This window comes from Brassica napus, chromosome A9 (assembly GCF_020379485.1).
Source record: "Brassica napus cultivar Da-Ae chromosome A9, Da-Ae, whole genome shotgun sequence".
NCBI classification, from domain to species: domain Eukaryota; kingdom Viridiplantae; phylum Streptophyta; class Magnoliopsida; order Brassicales; family Brassicaceae; genus Brassica; species Brassica napus.
In genome coordinates this window covers 41,122,133-41,143,488 of record NC_063442.1, presented here as the reverse complement: position 1 = coordinate 41,143,488, position 21,356 = coordinate 41,122,133, and the positions used below count along the sequence as shown (strand labels likewise).

Here is a 21,356-nt window from a genome sequence, read left to right as displayed (position 1 = left end):
AGATAAATATGATTAATATAGAAATTATCCAAAATATATAATTGTAAGTATAAAAATGACCAAGTTCATGAACCAGATCGTTCATATAACTCGTGAAAGCTCATTTATTAAATGAATTTAAAAAATATAGAGCTCGTGCTCACGGAAAATTGAGCTGAGCTAGCTCTACGGCTCATTTTGACGCATTTTTATAAAACCCAACCAGTCAATAGTCTTCTCCTCACGAATATATTTTCGAAATAAGTTTTTTCCAAACGTGCTTTTGTTTCTTATCGCTTTTTTTCATATCTCATCCCTATCTTTTGCTTGGCGCAGGAAAATCTGTCTTTTGATGCACCTCAATATGCCTGCTCGAGTTTGATATTTGCGTTGTCATTTCCAAAGCAACCATGTTCACATGGAAACTTGGTCTATCATCTATGTGTGTTTTGGTCTACGTTCCCTTCAATGAAAACCAAAAGTAACATTATCATCATTTTTCATATACCGTTATAAGCCATAGCTTCCCGCCACTGTCTGACGCTCCACGAGAGTTTCTGTGTGTTCCCCAGATCATTGCATTATAGCGCAAAACCACGAGCGCAGATGTTTCTGAGACTCCAACCACTTCCAACCTTGATAAAAAAATATATCAAAACCTACTTCTTCTTTTTCTGGGACCAATTCATATTCAATTTCAAGCTTATACACAAACACCCACACACACTCAAATCTCTGTTTGCAAATCAAAGAAAGAAGAATCTGGATGATGACACACACAAAAACATCAAACACCAAAGGAAAAACATTTATTTTCTAATTGGTAATGCTTAACGAATAAACTGCATTAGTTGATGAAGCCCCTGATGAGTAACCATTTGAGTTGTCACTAGTCCTGGAGCTAGGCGAGACATTATAAGAAGAAGGGTTTGTGTAGTTGCATCTGTTCACTTCCTCTGTCTTTGTTTCCACCGGTTCTCTCACTTTCATGTCCATAAAATCAGAAATCAAACCCGGTTTGGTTATTTTCTTGGTGTCTATATCCTTCTCCTCCGTTAACAACTTCACCACTATGGACATTGTTGGCCTTAGCTGAGGACTGTCTTGCGTGCACAAAAGACCTATTCTAAGGTACCGGCAAGCCTCCTCTGCGTCAAAAACTCCGCCTAACGCTATATCGACAAGATCTACGAGCTCATTCCGCTCATAAAGCTCCCAAGCCTGTGGAGTGTAACACAAGGTTATCTCTCGAAACATTGAGAACTAGACCAGCTAAAAAAAAAAAGTAGCTTACTCTTTCTAGAAGATACTGATATTCAGTGGGTGATCGTGTGTTTTTGTTACTTCTTCCACTGACTATCTCCATCAGAAGGACTCCAAAGCTGTATACATCGGCTTTACGTGTTAACTGTCCCCTAGCCGCATACTCTGGCGCTAAATAACCACTGTCCAAAAACATACGTTAGTGAGAATTTGAAAAGAAGGGACATATAAACATTTGGAACTCACATTGTACCCGCCACACAAGTGCTGACATGTGTCATGTTCGGTGGCATAAGCCTAGCGAGTCCAAAATCAGATATCTTGGGGGACAAGTCTCTGTCAAGTATAATGTTGCTTGCCTTGATATCTCTATGAATTATGTGTGGCTGTACTTCTTCATGAAGAAAGGCAAGACCTTTAGCAACCCCAACGCAAATATTGGCACGAGTGCTCCAATCAAACTGTAACCCACTCCTAGTGTATCCCCCAGCTAGAAAAAAAAACATTTATTTGGTTAGAAATGAGTAAATGACAATACAAACACTTAGAGAGTAAACAAACACGAGAATCACCTAGAAGGGTCTTGTCAAGGCTATTGTTCTCGAGATAGTTGTAAACAAGGATCCTGTGATTCCCCTCCACGCAGCATCCATATAACTTAACTAAATTCTCATGCTGTATCTCTGATATCACATTGATCTCAGTCAAGAACTCTTTTACACCTTGTCTTGATTCAGCTGACAGGACTTTGATAGCTGCCACCTTTCCATCTTTAAGATGACCCTATAGTCATCGAACTTTTATTTCCCCCAAAGAGTTAAAGAGATGAAGAGAGAATTTAAAACAAGAACAGTAAGCAAATGATCTTTTTTCTCATTTACCTTGTACACAGAACCAAACCCTCCTTCTCCAATTTTATTCAGGGCATTGAAATCATCTGTAGCCTGACGAATCTCTTTGTATTTGTAAATCTTTACCTTTTCTGTCACCGAAAGTTCTGTTTGCATACATACATATATATAAACAAAGTTAGAGGAAACCAGCAACAGAGGTAATGAACCAAATAGATAGTAATCCATATATTTGAAGAACGTGTATATTTACCTCCATCAGCTTCTGAAGGCTCTACTCCACTATTGTGGCGTGAGAACCAGAAGCAACCCATCAGTGTTAAACAGACCTGTGAACTGTTTGTGCGATTAATTAGGACTGTTGAAATGGAGGACTTGAGGGATGAATGAAGAAGAAGAAGGAAGATGGTCTCTTCTATTTATAGAGGCGGGTCAAAGTCAATCGTAAGCACACGTCAGTATCTTTCTTTATATGTTGCTCTGAGAGCAGGCGCATTAGAGGATGTAATGGGGTTCATGGGCTCAAGTTCCTAGGCCCGAATTGATTTAAAAAAATAAAAAATGATTTTAATTCATTGAACCGATCCTTAGTAGTGAACTTGTATGAAGCGGTTCAGACCACGTGTCAATCAGTCACTGTCTTCTCTTTCCTTCTCCACATCTTTTCCTCGTCTCTTACAGAAGCTGGAGTTCGGTAATAAGTCTAGCTTTAGCTTCCTCCACTCTCTCTCCATCTCCTTCCATTGTTCGTCCTCTTCTCTCCTCTTTCCTCATTTCATCAGATTCAATTCTTTCTCCTTTCATCTCAATTCTTCTCTGTTTTTTATTTTTCTTTTGTAACAATCAGAGGAGAATGGTGGTGGTCTGACAAATTGGACCTTATTCCTTGTGTATGTTTACTGAAATCAATATATCTTGCGATTATGGAGCTCTAATCTCCATTTTTTTCTTATGAGGTTCGTTCATATTTGCGATTATACTCCTCTCTTCTTTGTTCTTGATTGCGATGTTTAGTGTTGTTCTAGGGGATTAGCAATTAATTGCCTCTTATCAATAACATTAATGCTAATTTTTTCAAACCTCCTCATCAGTCTAATGCCTCTCCTGGATTTAAAGGTACTTGCTTTAACTCACTCCGTTGCTGCTTCTTCACGTGTTTTGTATCTTGATGGAAGCTTGTTGTGCAGCCAATGGAACATCTGAGAGGCAAAGATGTTGTTGTTTGCACTCCTCCACCACGTCTTCCTGTGCAAAGAATAATGGTTACTCCTGCTTCCGCTCCGTTCCAGGTCTGTCTTGGAACCATTGCTCAGAGGTTTCATTTTGTATTCATGATTGCTGTTTGTTGTAATTGTAGATGCTTTAGCTGTTAACTCTGATGGTCGTTACTTGACGACTAGAGGAGTTGATCGCCATGTTCATAAGGTCCAATTTGTCTCAGCTTTTATGATTATGTGTCTACAGGCCTTTACAGGTCACAGGAACATCTGCCTCTGACTCTTTGCGTTCTATATAATATATATTCTGTAGTTTGTGTATTGTGTTACAGGAAGGTAGACAAGGCAGAGAAGCTTGATGGAGGAGAAGGTGGCAAAAGGGGTGAGTCATTAGTGGCGAGGACCAAGCAACCTACGGTCTTTTGACGACCAAGCAACCTACGGTCTTTTCTTACTTTATTTCTTTCTTTCTCATCTCCCGGTTATCATTTATGAACCAACCTTTTTAAGAAGTCGTCGACCGTTTAATTATTAATTATTTCGTATTATCACTAATCTTTAATCTATGCTTTATTCATGGGCATACTTCTTCATCTTTCTTGGTGTAAAAATTTGCTTTTTGTAGTATATGCCAATGTCTTGTCCATTAAGGATGAATAACCAATTATTTTCCTTCCTGATTACAAATTTACAATATTTGGAATAAACGCTTTTCAACATGTACGTCAAAAGGAAAAACCAACACTTGTTGTCAAAAAAATGCTTCATTGTTGTCTTTTGTTAAGTTTTTTTATTCATATATTTCAATAGAGATTCCTCACACCGATACACAAACAAAATGATTCTACTATTTATTGAATAACTTCTAAAATGAATAGTATGATTACCAGATACACTTTAATCATTAATGTTACAAAATAGCCATGATAATCTATTAGGATTTATACTCAAACATGTTTTATCTTTTAAACTGAGTGTTATGTTCTTTTTACTAGTAATAGTGTGATAACGTGTATAAGAAATATAACACGGAACTGCTTATTAAATAGATATTCTGAATGAAATATTTTTTTAAAACAATAGTTAAAACCTATAGAGTTAGGTGATGAAATGCATAAACAATGACAAACAGTGGTTTTTAAAGGAATTACGGTTATGAGAAAGTGGAAGGAAACTTCATCACGTTTTCATGTTTTTTTCTTGTATAATCACGTACAGAAGGAAGAAATGGGACTGTGTTCACACGACTGAAAATGTGGACCGGTAAAAACAGAGTCTCCAGGTGAACTTTCTTCACTGCTCCATGAAATTTGATGAATGAAACCGGTATGAATTAACACTTCAAACGTCACCTCCAACAGGAACACATTTCATTCGTCAAACAAAGTTTTACAAAGGATTCTCATGGTGCATTCATGGTAAGTTATTCTTCAAATCTCTCGTCCTCTCTTTCGTCTCGGATTCGCGTAAATTGATGGATGCTTGTATTTGGTGGTGTTAAAAAAACAGGAACTGATAGGGCCGTACTGGTCTATTCGAGCTGCATTAGGACCAGTGCTTGAGACATTGATCTTGCTTGGTACTTGAGACATTGATCTTGCTTAGGGTTAAAGATGCTCTTATGTTTCTCCAAGAACAAGGAGACTCTACTTTTTAGCAAATAAAAAAAAATGCTTCCCATCATTGAGCCCACCATCTCACCCAAGATATGTCGTCATCATTGCTAAAAAGCGCTGACCCTAAAGCTTTGAAACTCTGCTTTTAGCGTTTTACCAGTCCCCATCTTCTGTCGTGTGAACATAGTCCCATACTCCCATTTCTTTCTTGTGTTCGTGACTTCGTGTTATATACAAGAAAATGTGATAATGTTTCCTTTGACTTTTCACCGTAATTGCTTTCAAATCCACGGTTTTTATCATTGTTTATGCATTTCATCACCTAACTTTGTAAGTTTAACTATTAATTTAAAACCTATCATTGAAAATCTCCATATTTAATAAGAAATCCCGTACACGTTATCAAATTATTACTAGTTAATATCTAATATATAAGTTAACACTCATTTTAAAGTTGAAAACAAAATAGATTTCCATTATGCTAGGTGGTATCGACACAATAATACTTACTAGTACAAATTAAATAGGTTAGAATTCCTAATAGACCTTCATGGTTATTTTGTTAGATTAAGTGTATCTTGTAATTATACTCCAATACATTTGATAAATTATTTCAAAATATAAATATTTGTACTTTTGTGTGTGTAAATCGGTGTGAGGAATTCTCTATTCAAGTATGTGAATTAAAAAAAAAAACTTGCAGAAGAAAATCATGATGCATTTTTTTGACAAAAAAATGTTGGTTTATCCTTTTTTGACGATACATGCTGTCGTTGAAAAGCATTTACTCCAATATTATAATCAAAGAAAGCAAATAATTGGTTCACCCATAATTAGACTAGTCATGGCCTAATACTAAAAACAATACCTTCTTTCCAAGAAAGATGAAGAATTATGCCCGCATGGATGAAACGTAAAGTTGCCAATAATACGAAAGTCAAATAAATTAAACGAAGGATTAGGAAGAAAGTCGTTTCATAAATCATTAACCGGATAGACATTTGAAAAAATAAAATAAAAGTAAAAAAAGACGGTCGTCGACATGAACGTATAAGATGCAGACGTGTGTGTTACGTTGACTTTTACCCGCCAGCAGACAAAAGAACGTCTTCCTTCTTCTTCATTCATCTCTCTCTTCTAGTCCTCCATTTCAACAAACCCGTAACCTGATATCCACACACACACGAGGCCAAAACAAGAAGAGAGAAAGAGACAGCGACTCTGTTTCGCGTAAAGACAGCGCCTTTATATTCGAACTTTAAGCCAAGTAGACAACCTGCGACTTCTGAATCAGTTTCTCTCTCCCTCCCTCAGGTGGGTTTCTCTCCTTGTTCGGTTAATATCGTTTTATCTGCGTATATTTCTATTTTTTGTTCTCAATCTTGAGAAGACCCAGATTGCAAATTAACAGCTTTTTATAGTTGCTTTACCTTTTGAGGTTTTTGGTCCCCCACTAGTGGTGTTTGAAAGGTTTATTACTTGGAAAATGATTCTTTTAGTGATAATTTAAATGGATCTATGGCTGGTTTAATATTAATAGCATAAACAGTTCACAGGTCTGTCTTACATTGATGGGTTGCTTCTGGTTCTCACGCCACAAGAGTGGAGGAAAGCCTTCAGAAGTTGATGGAGGTACATATGTACATGATCTATGGGTTCTTGAATTATAATGATTACTACTTTATGGTGGTTTCCTCTAACTTAGTGTGTATATATGCAAACAGAACTTTCAGTGTCAGACAAGGTAAAGATTTACAAATACAAAGAGATTCGTCAGGCTACAGATGATTTCAATCCCATCAATAAAATTGGAGAAGGAGGGTTTGGTTCTGTGTACAAGGTAAATGATAAAAAATAATCATTTGTTTACTCTTCTTGTTTTAAATTCTCTCTTCATCTTCTTAACTCTTTAAGGGAAATGTTTTGATGAGTTTAGGGTTGTCTTAGAGACGGAAAGGTGGCAGCTATCAAAGTCCTGTCGGCTGAATCAAGACAAGGCGTTAGAGAGTTCTTGACTGAGATAAATGTGATATCAGAGATACAGCATGAGAATCTGGTCAAGTTATATGGATGCTGCGTGGAGGGGAATCACAGGATCCTTGTTTATAATTATCTAGAGAACAATAGCCTTGACAAGACGCTTCTAGGTGATTCTCGTAGTCTATGGGGGTTGTAATGTCACTTCTAAGTTCTAACCGAATGAATGTTTTTTTTTCAGTTGGGGGCTACACTCAGAGTGGAATAAAGTTTGATTGGAGTACACGGGCCAATATTTGCATTGGTGTTGCTAAAGGTCTTTCCTTTCTTCATGAAGAAGTAACACCACACATAGTTCATAGAGATATCAAGGCGAGCAACATTTTACTTGACAGAGACTTGTCCCCCAAGATATCTGATTTTGGACTTGCTAGGCTTATGCCACCGAACATGACTCATGTCAGCACTCGTGTTGCGGGTACACTGTGAGTTCCAAAATGTTTATATTTCCATTTTCTTCTTATTCTCGCTGAAAATTGCAGGTCTTAACATGTGTTCACATTTGTTATAGTGGTTACTTAGCGCCAGAGTATGCGGTTAGGGGACAGTTGACACGTAAAGCCGATATATACAGCTTTGGTGTCCTTCTTATGGAGATAGTCAGTGGACGAAGTAACAAAAACACACGGTTACCCACAGAATATGAATATCTTCTAGAAAGAGTAAGCTCTTTTTTTTATCTGGTCTAGTTCTCAATGTCTAAGCTCTTACTTGGAGGGATAACATTGTCTTGTATTCCACAGGCTTGGAAACTTTATGAGCGGAATGAGCTAGTGGATCTTGTTGATACAGGGTTAGACGGACTCTTTGACGTAGAGGAAGCTTGCCGGTACCTAAAAGTAGGTCTTTTGTGCACGCAAGACAGTCCTAAGCTAAGGCCAAAGATGTCCACAGTGGTGAAGTTGTTAACGGGGACGAAGAATATAGACAACAAGAAAATAACAAGGCCGGGTTTGATTTCTGATTTTATGGACTTGAAAGTGAGAGAACCGGTCGAGACAAAGGCAGAGCAAGTGAACAGACACAACTGCACAAACCCTTCTTCTTATAATGTCTCGTCTAGCTCCGGGACTGGAGAGAACTCAAATGCTTGCTCATCAGGGGGTTCATCAGTACCGTTTAGAAAAGAATAAAGTGTTTTTTTTTCTCTGTTTTGTTTTTGAGATATAAATGGGAGAAAAAGTGTGATGTCTCTGTGTGTCTCAGCACCATCTTCTTCTTTCTTGGATTCAAATAGAGGTTTTCTGTTAGATTATGCCTCACTGTTGTTAAAGTTATCTTCAGTTGCAATTTGCAAACAAAGATTTGAGTGTATATATATATGAGTTTGAAATTGAATCTGATTCGAGTGTTTGTATACTATACTCTTTCATTGTAATTTTATGGAGTTTTTTTTCACATTGACAATACCAAAAATAGTATAGTCTTATACATAATTTATAAAAAATATTATTAGTAATTGTGTTAATTAGTATGAATAAAATGATAAATACAAATTAATTGAAAACATAAAATTATTATCTTTATGAAACAAATAAAAATGTCAAGATTACCGTTTTCATGAACGGATGAAGTGTAAGATTTGACGGTTCTACTTGCGTTACCTTTACTTTTATAAAGATTTATGCATGGTTCAATAAAGATATTTAGCTATGTAAGTTTTTAAAACATTTCCAAACTCTACTTTATAAATTACTCCAAAATAAAGTTTGGAAAAAAAATGATCTATCCCTATGAAGTAGAAAATAGATTTATTCCATAAATAGAGTAATTTTTTTTATTCATTATTCAATTTTTCACTTTAACAATATAGTATGATTTGTGTAAAATTTTCCATTATGGAGTTTTATATTGAAGATAATATTAGCCCTTACTCGAAACTCATATCAAAACTCATATCAAGTGTAAAGTGTAAAATCATTAATTATCTTTTCATCAAATTAGTAAGGGGCTTTCACAGAATATGAAGTTATGATTCAATGAAGCTGCTACTCGAGTCCGAGAAAAAATCTGAACAAGTAAAAAAACTGAACAAAAAAAATTATTAGAAATCTTTCACTTAGCAGATATTCTTTTCGTTTCAGTTTAATTGTCGCTGAACAGTAAAATTTTTCGTTTCAAAATAATTTTTTTTTGGGATTTCAATGCAAAATTTATTAATAATATTCTTCAGTTTATTTTTCTATTGGTTGAAAAATGTTTAGGTGTATAAGTAAATATATGTTTATTTTGAAAATATGCAAAATTAAATGTTTTTTTTAATGTAAATCTAAAATAACAATTAAAATGAAACAAGAGAGTATATATAAGTTTCACAGGAAATATAGGAACCCTAGATTCGAAGAAATCACATAAATAAATCCATTTTTAGGTCACATCAACGGACTTCATTGTGCGTTGTTGAGAATCAGTCATCGGAATCACCGGTAACCTTTTGGTGTCCGTGTGATCTTCGGGAGGTAGATTTTTATTTAGCTCCGAAACCAACAAAGATGGTTGACAACAAGTTTCGTAATCAGCAGAGATGGCTCTTGTTTCTACTTCATGCACGGACCTGCAAACGGTCAGGAGTGAAGTGTCAGGGGAAAAATTGCGTTACTGTTCAGAAGCTACTGAGTCACATGAACAGTTGTGCAGAGCCTCAGTGTTTGTATCCTCGTTGTCATCGCACAAAGTCGTTGATTAGCCACTATACAGACTGCAAGGATCTTCGGTGCCCCGTCTGTGTACCAGTGAGGACATACCGTAAGCAACAAGCTAATGAGCGTGCCCTGGCCGGTTTGAAAATCAAAAGCAGTAAAGTGGACAAAGCTCGAGTATCAAACGAGTCAGTACGGGCCTCTGCTGGAGCTGGTTCTGGTGCTCCTCATTGTGCTGATACTTCCGATAACTTGAAACTTCGAGAGGACATGAGAACGCTTGTGTAAGCCTTGCTTCTTCCCACCATATTGCATTGCTTTGAGTTCATGTTGTCTGCTGGGCTGAGATTAATGATCAAACCTGCCTGTTATAAATTCTTTTATTTTTCGAGATTTTTTTTGGTTATAACTTCCACTACAAGAAAACATCGGGATACTGAGGGAAAAAATCGTCGGTATGTCGTCGGAATAACGCTATTCCGAGGACATACCGACGAAACAAGTCCTCGGAAATATCTCCTCGAAATTTCATACTTCCTCGGAATTCTGTCGGAAAATTCCGACGGAATTCCGAGGAAACAAAATTCCGAGGAAACTCCGAGGACACGAAGTTCGTCGGAAGATTCCTCGGAAAACACCGAGGGAATTCCGATGGTCCAATCCTCGGAAGTTTCGACGAAATAATCCTCGAAATGTTTATCGGAAAATATCGAGGAACAAATGTTCCTCGGACTTTTCCGAGGAACTTTCTTCCCTCGGAAAATTCCGAGGGAATGGAGTTCCTCGGAAAATTCCGAGGAACTTTTTCCCTCGGAAAATTCCGAGGAACTTAAAGTTCGTCGGAAATTGCCGAGGGGAGAAAGTTCCTCGGAATTTTCCGAGGAATTCCATTCCCTCGGAATTTTGAAATTTTTTTTTTTTTAAAAATTTATTTTTTTTTAAAATTAATTTTATTTTTAAAAATTAAAATTTTTAAAATTTAAAATTAAAATTGAATAAAACATAAAATAAAACATAGTAGATAATATTCAAATTTAAATAAAACATTCAGAGTTTTTGGAAAAAAAAAAAACTACGGGTCTTGAATGTTCGGGAACGTCTCGTTCGGGTACATCCTCTTCATCATCTCCATCATCTGCTCGTTCAGCCTCTTCTGGGTCTCATAGCCCGCCTGTTGAGCTGCCATCTGGGTCTCCAACGCAGATATCCGATCATCCTTATCCTTCAGCTGAGCCGTAAGAACTTCTGGATCAACATACGCATGTGGTGCAGAAGAAGGAGCAGCCGACCGGGAGCGACGACCCAAACCGACCAAACGTCCCTTTTTCTTTGGAACCGACTGAAATATAAATAACCAAGTTTAGATAATTTAAATTGATGATAAAATAAAAATCAAGAAATAATTAAATTGAACTTTAAAAAAAAAAACTTACCGATTCAACGATTTCGTTGATTCGAACCCGAGACAAGTTGGTCGAGGCCGTCGAATCGTCATCATCGGTTTGAAGCTGAGACACTTCGTCATACACCTGAGTTTGGACCAGGTCGACCACGTCCCTCACAAGACCATCATCAATCTGGCCGGTCTTCTTGTTGGTATACGCCCTTTTCATAAGGGCGAGATCATCAACTGGGTGGCCTTCATTTTCTTCCGCCTTGAAAAAAAATAAATTAGACAAACATTAGAAATTTGAAAATGCAAAAAAAATAAAATTCTGAAACTTAAATAATTGAAGAAAAAGCGGTTGAGCTTACCATGCGATCCGCCAGAGTGGCAATAGATTGAGCACCCAAGTTATGCTTGTAGATGCCCTTTCCTTTACGGTCGCTCCTGCGGTTGTTGGAGTTGGTGGAAGAAGTTTCTTTCGTCTCTTCTTTATCCCAATGCGCACACAACTCCTTCCAGACCGTGTCGTTCATCGACTTTGGGACCTTTTAATTTAAAAAAAAACATTTAATAATTTTAAAAATAGTTTAATAAATTAAAAACTACCTTGTTTACTTCCCACTTCTTCTTCCACTCGTACATCTGCTTCCCATAGTTGTCCATAACTTTATGGACAAAATGGTGATAGATAGAGAGCGTATCATCGGAATTCCAGTTGAATTCTTGCTGAAATAGTTTAAAAATAGTTTTTAAGCACAAAAATATAATAGTTTAATAATTTCAAAAAATAAGTTTTAATAATATTTAAAATGTCTAATAAATATAGAAAATAGTTTAATAATTACAAAAAATAAGTTTTAATAATATTTAAAATATCTAATAAATATAGAAAATAGTTTAATAATTACAAAAAATAGTTTTAATAATATAAAAAATATAATTTAAAAATTAGAATACTTACCGCAAACTGACGAAACCACAGATGCTGCTTCTCGACAGGGAAGTGAGTGAAAGTCGGATGTCCGCTGTCGAGGGCCGAGTACATCATACGGTTGATCCATGCGCTGATCCCGTTCCCGGATCGGTTGAACCTAATAAAAAAAATAAATTATTAATAAGTAAACAGTAACAGTAACCCATGAATCAGAACTTCCCGGATGCACTTAAGTTGCCGGATGTGCTTGGTTGTAGTGGGTCTTCCAGCTCAGAACTTCCCTGAACTCGGCCTCTCGGGTTGAGTCTTGTAACAGTAACCCATGGATCATCTCTGTTCCTTACCCGGGGGTACTTGATATAACAAACCTGATCGGCCTGAGAAGCAAGAATGAAAGGATCATAATATTGCAGCTTCCGTCTTGAATTTACTGATGTAACACCAAATGCATCTGTTCTCACACCTCGATCTGGAGTGTTGTCGTGCCAGTCACAATAGAAAACAGTACAGCGCAATCCAACCATGCCCAAATACTTGATTTCCAAAATCTCATTTATGTGTCCGTAGTATACATCATCTCCTGATGCAGAACAAACACCAGCATCGTAAGTCGTACTCGAACGTCTCCTCTTCTGAGTTGTGAATGCATATCCTCGAGTACAAAATCTCGGATATGACTTCACAACAAAGTTTGGTCCAACGACCATCTCGCGTATCCAATCGTCAAATGTTTCACCTCTGGCCAAACCATCACTCACATAAGTAAACATCCATCCACCAAATTCTCTCTGCTTCATTTCTTCTAGTTCGTCCTCTGTGGCGTATCTATATTCTAACCGCTTTTCTGCCATGAAAATCCTTTCATATTGAAGAACATCTTCACAGTTGGTGAGTAAATATGTTTGCAAATGACTGCGCTCCTGATCAGTAAGTCGACGGTCCTTTGGTTTTCCGCTAAGTCGTCCAACGTCTGTGAAAATGTCTGGAACCTTCCAATGATATGTTGCCCGTTCGCCTCTATCATCATGCCGAGCAGGTCTTCTGTTTTTGGTCTGAACTTCTGTTGGAAAGTAGTACTCGGCAAAGTTTGAAGTTTCTTCATTGATCATCTGTGCGACTATAGACCCTTCCACCCTACTTAAATTTTTCACCATCTTCTTCAAATGGAACATATACCGCTCATACAGATACATCCATCTATACTGCACAGGACCACCAAGTTCCAATTCTCTTACCAGGTGAATAACAAGATGCTCCATAACATCAAAAAATGAGGGAGGAAATATCTTCTCAAGGTTGCACTGAATCACAGCTATGTTAGTCTTCAAATTTTCAATACCTTCAAGAGTCACTGATCTTGTGCATAAATCGCGGAAGAAACCACTTATCCCTGCAATTGCTTTATGAACATTTCGTGGTAATAGTTCCTTGAAGGCAAACGGAAGGAGACGCTGCATCATTACATGGCAATCATGGCTTTTCAAGCCAGTAAACTTTCCTTCCTTTCTGTCGATACAGTTACGCAAATTAGATGCGTAACCGTCTGGAAATTCCACATCGTTTGAAATCCAATCAAAGAACGCATCCTTTCCCGCTGCATCAAGTCGGTATATGGGAAAAGGAGCCCTACCACTCTCATCAACATGAAGTTCTGAACGAGCACATATATCGACTAAATCGAGTCTTGACTTCAAATTATCCTTTGTTTTACCTTGAACATTAAGGATCGTGTTCATGAGATTGTCAAAAAAGTTCTTCTCGATATGCATGACATCTAAATTATGCCTTAGTAGATGATCCTCCCAGTATGGCAGATCCCAAAAAATACTTTTTTTGTGCCAGTTATGTAGGTTTCCAACACCATCTACCGGAAAATGCTCATGTCCACCGACGTCTGGCGTCCTTTCTGCACCAAAATCTCTAAGTTGTGTCTTCAAATCTTTCCCACGAATTTCCGGAGGTGGACTGTCAAACACCCTCTTGTTCTTCGTAAACAAATTCCTACTTCTACGATATGGATGATCTGGTGGTAGAAATCTCCTGTGACAGTCAAACCAACACGTTTTCCTTCCGTGTTTTAGTTGGAAAGCATCAGTGTTATCTTGACAATATGGACATGATAGCCTTCCATGCGTTGTCCATCCAGATAACATACCATATGCTGGAAAATCACTTATTGTCCACATTAGTACTGCCCGCATTTGAAAGTTTTCTTTATACGAAACATCGTATGTTTCAGCACCTTGAGTCCATAGTTGTTGCAACTCATATATTAGTGGCTGAAGAAACACATCAAGTGATCTCTTAGGATGCTCTGGTCCGGGAACGAGAATCGAGAGAAACAAAAACTCTCGTCGCAAGCACAAGTTTGGGGGTAGGTTGTATGGTGTAAGAATGACTGGCCATAGAGAATACTGTCTTCCACTCTTGCCAAACGGGCTGAAACCATCAGTACATAATCCAAGGTAGACATTTCTTCTCTCATACGCAAAGTCGGGATACTTTGATTGGAAATGCTTCCACGCTTTTGCATCTGAAGGATGTCTGATCTCACCATCTGTTGAGTGCTCCGCATGCCATCTCATTGGTTTCGCTGTGCGTTCAGACAGATACAGCCTCTGCAACCTTTCCGTCAAAGGCAAATACCACATCCTTTTATATGGTACTGGAACTCTTCCACTCGTATCTTTATAACGAGGCTTCCCACAAAATTTGCATGAAACCCGCTGTTCATCCGCCCTCCAATAAATCATGCAGTTGTCTCTGCATACATCTATTACCTGATACGATAAACCAAGACCAGCTACGAGTTTCTGAACCTCGTAGTATGAGCCAGGAGCTACATTATCTTCGGGTAGAATACCTTTTACATAATCAGCAATCGCATCCACACAGTCTTCAGCCAAATTATAATCCGTCTTAATGCCCATCAATCTTGTAGCAGATGATAAAGCTGAATGACCATCTCTGCAACCTTCGTACAATGGTTGCTTTCCAGCATCCAACATATCATAAAATCTCCTAGCTTCGGCATTGGGTAAATCTTCCCCTCTAAAATGATCATTTACCATCTGCTCAGTACCTACACCGTAATCTACATCCGTTCTAATTGGATCTTCTAATCTAACCGCTGGCTGAGGTTCGCTAGTACTACCAAGTTCATAATCAGTTTCTCCATGATGATACCAAATTTTGTAACTTCGTGTAAACCCACTCAAATATAGATGAGTCCAAACATCCCATTCTTTAATAACTTTTTTATTTTTACAATTAGAGCAAGGACATCTTAACATACCTGTTTTTGCTTCCGGTTGTCGGTGAACTAACCCCATGAATTCGGTTATACCTTGTTGGTATTCTTCCGTAAGCAATCTCGTGTTCGGATCCAAATGAGGTCGATCGATCCAAGAACGAAAATAATTTGAAGAATACATGTTTTTTATGAATCAAATTCGTGTGTAAAGAAAGTGAGAGGGAGGATGAAGATATGGAGTGAATGAAGAGGAAGAGGGGTGCTTGTATTTATAGTTGAAATCCTGCCGACGGTCCGAGGAAATTCCGACGGAATTCCGATGCAAACGGCTAGTTCGTCGGAATTTCCTCGGAATTTTTAAAATCCCCCCAACGGCTCTCCAACGGCTCTCTAACGTCTATAATATTTCCTCGGAATTCATCGGTTTTTTCCGAGGTATACTAGTTTCCTCGGTATTCCGTCGGAATATTCCGACGAGATGAATTTTCCTCGGAATTCCGTCGGAATATTCCGACGGAATACCGAGGAAGAAAAATTTTGTGTTTCCTCGGAATTGCCTCGGAAATGCCTCGGTATATTCCGAGGAATTCATTTTCCGTCGGAACGTCCGTCAGAATACCGCTGTTTTCTTGTAGTGTTCATGGGGGACTATTTCTAATTGACCCCATTGATCTTCCAAGTGTTCCACTTTTAACATGTTACATCTACATGAACCTAGTAGTATTAAAAAATATTTTTACAAATTTGAGAACTACTTTCTATGTAAATTATTTTAAAAAATTTTGGGACTAAAGACCAATGTTTCAGTTGGTTATGCTCAGGACAACCGCTGAATGAACCAGCCTTCAACTTTTAGTTTACACCATTTGTGTCTGTCTACCATATCATGTATGTCTCGTTAGTATGGTCTCAATGTGGGCTAGGGACATGATCCAACTGATTACTGTCTTGGCTGCATTACTGATATTTTCTTTTATGCTTAATTACTGCTAATTTAGTATTCTATTCCCTTTAGATTTTCTTGATAGTTACTTCGTGGTGGGCTGTTTTTAACTGAGTCTCCTTGATCTTCAAGAGTACATGCGAAACCTTTTGTAAAGCCTTCAACATTTTAGCTACACTGGTTCTTCTTGCACCGATTTCACTGTCAGTTAATTATCTCAATCTGAGCTAGGAATGGTCGAACTTATTTTTGACTTTTTTGGATACGTAACCTGCATGTCTGCTCTGTTTTTATTTTCCTCGATTCCAATTATGTCACGTTGGTGTTTTTTTATCGTTGACTAATTGTCTTTCCCTTGGTATATCCTTGAGAATTCATTAACGAGGGATTCTCTTCTTACTGATCTTTCCAGCCTCAGCGAGGTAGAGAAACAGAATCCACGTGCAGCTGATGATGCATCAAAGGTAAGTATCTAACACAAAGGTATTTACACAACTTTGATTTACTAAGGCATTCCAACTAAACAAGACTGTCTGAAGCTTTATTAGCTGCATGCTCTCACTTTAAAAGTCTTTCTCTCGTTTGTGACACTTAATTTTATAACTTCAAATTTACAGGAGGATTACACTAACCCATCAACCCTCGTTTCTCGTTGGTCAAGCTTAAGAAAAAGGATAAAATTGAATGATTACAATCAGATTCAGCAAAATGCCAACTCTTCTGCACCTGGGACAATGATAACAACCGCTCCTGAAGTTTATGCTGAGACCACGATGGTACGTGATCATAATAGACCTATATATAATAATCGCTCATAATCTTTAAACTAAGAGACGATTATTTGTTGTTCTATGCAGGAGATAGAGAAGGTTCCTGAGAACATAGATCAGTTGGAGATAGAGGTGGCAGAAATTCTGGTGTCCCTGAGGGTTTATCGCTGAAACATGATCCGAATGTTTTTTAATTACTTATGTTACAAGCAATGTTCTAAAAATCGTTAGGCGGTAACTAAGCGCTTTATAGAGGACTAACGATTAGGCGGATTATTTGGGGTATAGGCGAGGCCTAGGCGTTAACAAATTATTGATTTATTTTATATATTTTATACATTTATATGACATATTTTAATTTTAAAATTTAATTATAAAATTATTCTGATGAATTATCAAAATTAGATATACAAACATAAGAAAGTAGACAAATTTATAGATTTGTAATAATATTATTGCTTAATTTAACATATATAGACAGTTTATATCGATTTTAACCAATTTTAACCGATTTAAAACAGTTTAAACCAATTTAAATCATATAAATCGGATTTTAAGAAAATCGTTTCGGATAGGACTGAGTTGCCGCCTATGCGGGGACCTAGGCGCGACCTAGAGCGATTTTTAGAACCTTGGTTACAAGTAATGATGAAATCATATAAGTGTAACTCCATGCTTCAGTATTTACATTTGCTACCGCATTGCTTGTAAGATCGCACGTACCAATGGTGACACGGGTTATAATTTGTTTCCGGTTTGATCTTTGAATATTTTTTTGGGGTTTCGAGTATTTTTTGGCTCTCCGGATACTTCGGGTCTTTTCCCGGTCTTAAATATCTGAACCGACCTGAACACAAAATATACTTAAAAATATTTTAACTGTAGATCTTTTTTTTTTGTCACAACGGTAGATCAGAACCGTTTTATAAGGAAATAACTCATATCCGAACCAAAAACTTCTAAATATCTAGTTGGTCCTCAATGTCTAGGACTCGAAAGATCCGAACTCGATAAGTTTGGAAAAAAAATGCTCCATTCCTATGAAGTAGAAAATAGATTTATTCTATAAATAGAGTAATCGTTTTATTTTTACATTATTTAATTTTTCATTCTAACAATATAGTAGGGTTTGTGTAAACTTAATTTTATTATGGAGTTTTACATTGGAGATAATATTAGCTCGTTACTCGAAACTCATATCAAGTGTAGAATCATTAATTATCTTTTCATCAAATTAGTAAGGGGGCTTCCACGGAATATGAAGTTATGATTCAACGGAGCTGCTACTCGAGTCTAGATCCCACACAAAGAAAAAAATCAGAGCAAGTAAAAAAACTGAAAATAAAAAATTTATAATAAATCTTTCACTTACCAAATACTCTTTCCGTTTCAGTTTACAGTAAAATTTCATTTCAAAATAAATTATTTTAGGATTTCAATGCAAAATTTATTAATAATATTCTTCAGTTTATTTATTTTTCTATTGGTTGAAATATGTTTAGGTATATAAGTAAATATATTTTTATTTTAAAAATATACAAAATTAAATGTTTTCTTAATGTAAATCTAAAACAACAATTAAAATGAAATAAGAGAATAAGATATAAGTTTCACAGGAAATATAGGAACCCTAGATTCGAAGAATTCACATAAATAAATCCATTTTTAGGTCTCATCACCGGACTTCATTGTGCGTTGTGGAGAATCAGTAATCGCAATCACTAGTAACCTTTTGGTGTCCGTGTGATCTCGGGAGGTTGGTTTTTATTGAGCTCTGAAACCAACAAAGATGGTTCACAACAAGTTTCATAAACAGCAGAGATGGGTCTTGTTTCTACTTCATGCACGGACCTGCAAACGGCCAGGAGTGAAGTGCCCGGGACGAAATTGCGTTACGGTTCAGAAGCTACTGAGTCACATGAACAGTTGTGTAGAGCCTCAATGCTTGTATCCTCGTTGTCGTCCCACAAAGTCGTTGATTAGCCACTATGTAAAATGCAAGGATCTCTGGTGCCCCGTCTGTGTACCAGTGAGGACATACCGTAAGCAACAAGCTAATGAGCGTGCCCTGGCCGGTTTGAAAATCAAAAGCAGTAAAGTGGACAAAGCTCGAGTATCAAACGACTCAGTACGGGCCTCTGCTGGAGCTGGTTCTGGTGCTCCTCGTTGTGCTGATACTTCCGGTAATTTGAAACTCCGAGAGGACATGAGAACGCTTGTGTAAGCCTTGCTTCTTCCCACCATATTGCATTGCTTTGAGTTCATGTTGTCTGCTGGGCTGAGATTAATGATCAAACCTGCCTGTTATAAATTCTTTTAGTGTTCGAGGATTTTTTTTTGGTTATAACTTAATGGGGATTTCTAATTGACCCCATTGATCTTCCACATGTTCCACTTTTAACATGTTACATCTACGTGAACCTAGTAGCGATCCTAAGATTTTGCTAGCTATAAACAATTTAGTAAGAGTTGTTATTAAAAAAACATTTTTACAAATTTGAGAACTTCTTTCTATATCAATTATTTTTAAAATTTTTGGGACTAAAGACCAATGTTTCACTTTTCAGTTGGTTATGTCCAGGACTACCCCTGAATGAACCAGCCTTCAACTTTTAGTTTACACCATTTTTGTCTGTCTACCATATCATGCATGTCTGGTTAATATGGTCTCAATGTGGGCTGGGGAGTGGGGACATGATCCAACTGATTACTGTCTTGGCTGCATTAGTGTATATTTTCTTTTATGCTTAAGTAATGATAAATTTAGTGTTCTATTCCCTTAGATTTTCTTGATAGTTACTTCATGGTGGGCTATTTTTAACTGATCCTCCTTGATCTTCAAGAGTACATGCGAAAGCTTGTGTAAGCCTTCAACCTTTTTTAGCTAAACTGGTTCTTCTTGCACTGATTTCACTGTCAGTTAATTATCTCATTCTGAGCTAGGAACGATCAAACATATTACTTTTTGTGGATATGTAACCTGCATGTCTGCTCTGTTTTTATTTTCCTCGATTCCAATTATGTCACGTTGGTGTTTTTTTTTATCGTTGACTAATTATCTTTCCCTTGGTATATCCTTGAGAATTCATTAACGAGGGATTCTCTTCTAACTGATATTTCCAGCCTCAGCGAGGTACAGAAACAGAATCCGTGTGCAGCTGACGATGCATCAAAGGTAAGTATCTGTATGTTACTAGAAACTTAGACGAGGATACTCTTTATTAAATGTCTAACATAAAGGTAGTTACACAACTTTGATATACTGAGAATTTCCAACTAAACAAGATTGTCTGAAGCTTAATTATTAGCTACATGCTCTCACTTTAGAAGATCTTTCATTCGTTTGTGACACTCTTTTATTACTTAAAATTTACAGGAGGATTACGTTAAACCATCAGCCCTCGAATCTCGCATGTCAAGGTTAATAAAAAGGATAAAATTGAATGATGACAATCAGATTCAGCAAAATGCCAACTCTTCTGCACCTGGGACTATAATAACAACCACTCCTGAAGTTTCTGAGACCACCATGGTACGTGATCATAATAGACCTATACTAGACATAATAATTGCTCCTAATCTTAAAACTAAGAGACGGCTATTTGTTGTTGTTTGTTGTTGTATGCAGGAGATAGAGAAGGTTCCTGAGAACAGAGATCAGTTGGATTTAGAGGTGGCAGAGATTCTGATGTCCATGAGGGTTATCGCTGAAACATGATCCGAATGTTTTTCAATTACTTGTGTTACAAGTAATGATGGAATCATATAAGTGTAACTCCATGCTTCAGTATTTACATTTTTTTTTTTTGGTAAACATGTTAAGATTGTATTACCATTTTCGAGTTTTTTACAGAAATTACAAAGAGTTACAAGTAGCGGAAAACAACAACCTACAACACAACAACGAAGAACAGAGTGTAAAACACGACTACTATACCCAAAACCAAGAGCCAGCGCGAAAGGTGGAAGGACTCAACAAAGCTACTTGGAGTGTGCGACACGCGTTGCGGAAGACAGTGTTGAGGCGATATTGAACACCATGAGTCACGAGCCGGTAAATATTGGCCTCCCCAAGCTCGCCTCCAAAAAATTCACCTACCACGGAAGTCCGACGATGGGCATCAAGCACCGACGCATCATGAGGCAAAAAGTTGCAGCAGACGACAATAGAGGTTGCTCCGGCCGACCAACCAAACACTTGTCGAAGCATCGGCTGTCGTTGACCTCATCCACCAGACCTGCCTCCTCTACTACTCCTTATCCAACCTCACAAGCACCCAAACTCCTATTGAGCTCAAGAGACCCACCAAACCACAAACACCATAGCAACAAGCTAGAAAGCCGCTCTTATTCGGAGAGGCAAGTGGATGATAAGCTCGCCACAACCACCGGGACCTGCACAATGATAGAAGCTAACACCACAAGAGTTTGAATCCGAAGAATCTCGCCCTATAACTGTTAGTGAAG

General features: G+C 37.4%; 3 protein-coding genes and 1 long non-coding RNA gene across 7 annotated transcripts; 3 read left to right on the top strand and 1 right to left on the bottom strand.

Annotated features, from left to right (window-relative positions):
* Positions 1-636: 636 nt before the first annotated feature.
* LOC106414460 (cold-responsive protein kinase 1-like) lies at positions 637-2,489 on the bottom strand. Its single transcript, XM_013855116.3, has 6 exons — positions 2,347-2,489; positions 2,124-2,239; positions 1,815-2,025; positions 1,489-1,732; positions 1,274-1,424; positions 637-1,200 (listed from the first exon to the last, which is right to left on the bottom strand). Exons 1-6 carry the CDS (start codon positions 2,405-2,407, stop codon positions 796-798), a joined length of 1,188 nt encoding a protein of 395 aa, XP_013710570.2. The 5' UTR covers positions 2,408-2,489; the 3' UTR covers positions 637-795.
* A 347-nt stretch (positions 2,490-2,836) lies between these two features.
* LOC125578570 lies at positions 2,837-3,702 on the top strand. Of its 3 annotated transcripts, none has more exons than XR_007316678.1 (4): positions 2,852-3,049; positions 3,185-3,209; positions 3,281-3,382; positions 3,451-3,702. It is a non-coding gene; the product is annotated as an uncharacterized LOC125578570 (long non-coding RNA). The 3 variants fall into 3 exon arrangements; XR_007316676.1 differs by having other exon boundaries at positions 3,281-3,355; positions 3,451-3,700; XR_007316677.1 differs by having other exon boundaries at positions 2,837-3,049; positions 3,281-3,697.
* Positions 3,703-5,745: 2,043 nt separating this feature from the next.
* On the top strand, positions 5,746-8,361 carry LOC106414054 (cold-responsive protein kinase 1). Of its 2 annotated transcripts, none has more exons than XM_013854772.3 (7): positions 5,746-6,240; positions 6,483-6,558; positions 6,651-6,766; positions 6,863-7,073; positions 7,145-7,388; positions 7,475-7,625; positions 7,707-8,361. In XM_013854772.3, exons 2-7 carry the CDS (start codon positions 6,498-6,500, stop codon positions 8,094-8,096), a joined length of 1,173 nt encoding a protein of 390 aa, XP_013710226.1. In that variant the 5' UTR covers positions 5,746-6,240; positions 6,483-6,497; the 3' UTR covers positions 8,097-8,361. The 2 variants fall into 2 exon arrangements, with proteins under 2 accessions (XP_013710226.1, XP_013710225.1); XM_013854771.3 differs by having other exon boundaries at positions 5,754-6,240; positions 6,476-6,558.
* A 10,355-nt stretch (positions 8,362-18,716) lies between these two features.
* Positions 18,717-20,681, top strand: LOC111209074. The gene is made up of 4 exons (XM_022708834.2): positions 18,717-19,109; positions 20,013-20,064; positions 20,266-20,421; positions 20,518-20,681. Exons 1-4 carry the CDS (start codon positions 18,808-18,810, stop codon positions 20,605-20,607), a joined length of 600 nt encoding a protein of 199 aa, XP_022564555.2. The 5' UTR covers positions 18,717-18,807; the 3' UTR covers positions 20,608-20,681.
* The last annotated feature ends 675 nt before the right edge of the window (positions 20,682-21,356 follow it).

What these genes read in the sequence shown, in the direction of transcription:
- LOC111209074 (XM_022708834.2), top strand. Translation starts at nt 18,808, where the DNA reads ATGAACAGTTGTGTAGAGCCTCAATGCTTGTATCCTCGTTGTCGTCCC. An exon ending in GAGGACATGAGAACGCTTGT is followed by an intron (nt 19,110 to 20,012) that starts GTAAGCCTTGCT and finishes TGATATTTCCAG; the next exon opens with CCTCAGCGAGGTACAGAAAC. An exon ending in CAGCTGACGATGCATCAAAG is followed by an intron (nt 20,065 to 20,265) that starts GTAAGTATCTGT and finishes TAAAATTTACAG; the next exon opens with GAGGATTACGTTAAACCATC.
- LOC106414054 (XM_013854772.3), top strand. Translation starts at nt 6,498, where the DNA reads ATGGGTTGCTTCTGGTTCTCACGCCACAAGAGTGGAGGAAAGCCTTCA. An exon ending in GGTTTGGTTCTGTGTACAAG is followed by an intron (nt 6,767 to 6,862) that starts GTAAATGATAAA and finishes TGATGAGTTTAG; the next exon opens with GGTTGTCTTAGAGACGGAAA. An exon ending in ACTCGTGTTGCGGGTACACT is followed by an intron (nt 7,389 to 7,474) that starts GTGAGTTCCAAA and finishes CATTTGTTATAG; the next exon opens with TGGTTACTTAGCGCCAGAGT.
- LOC106414460 (XM_013855116.3), bottom strand. Translation starts at nt 2,407, where the DNA reads ATGGGTTGCTTCTGGTTCTCACGCCACAATAGTGGAGTAGAGCCTTCA. An exon ending in CCTTGACAAGACCCTTCTAG is followed by an intron (nt 1,733 to 1,814) that starts GTGATTCTCGTG and finishes TTTTTTTTCTAG; the next exon opens with CTGGGGGATACACTAGGAGT. An exon ending in ACTTGTGTGGCGGGTACAAT is followed by an intron (nt 1,425 to 1,488) that starts GTGAGTTCCAAA and finishes GTTTTTGGACAG; the next exon opens with TGGTTATTTAGCGCCAGAGT.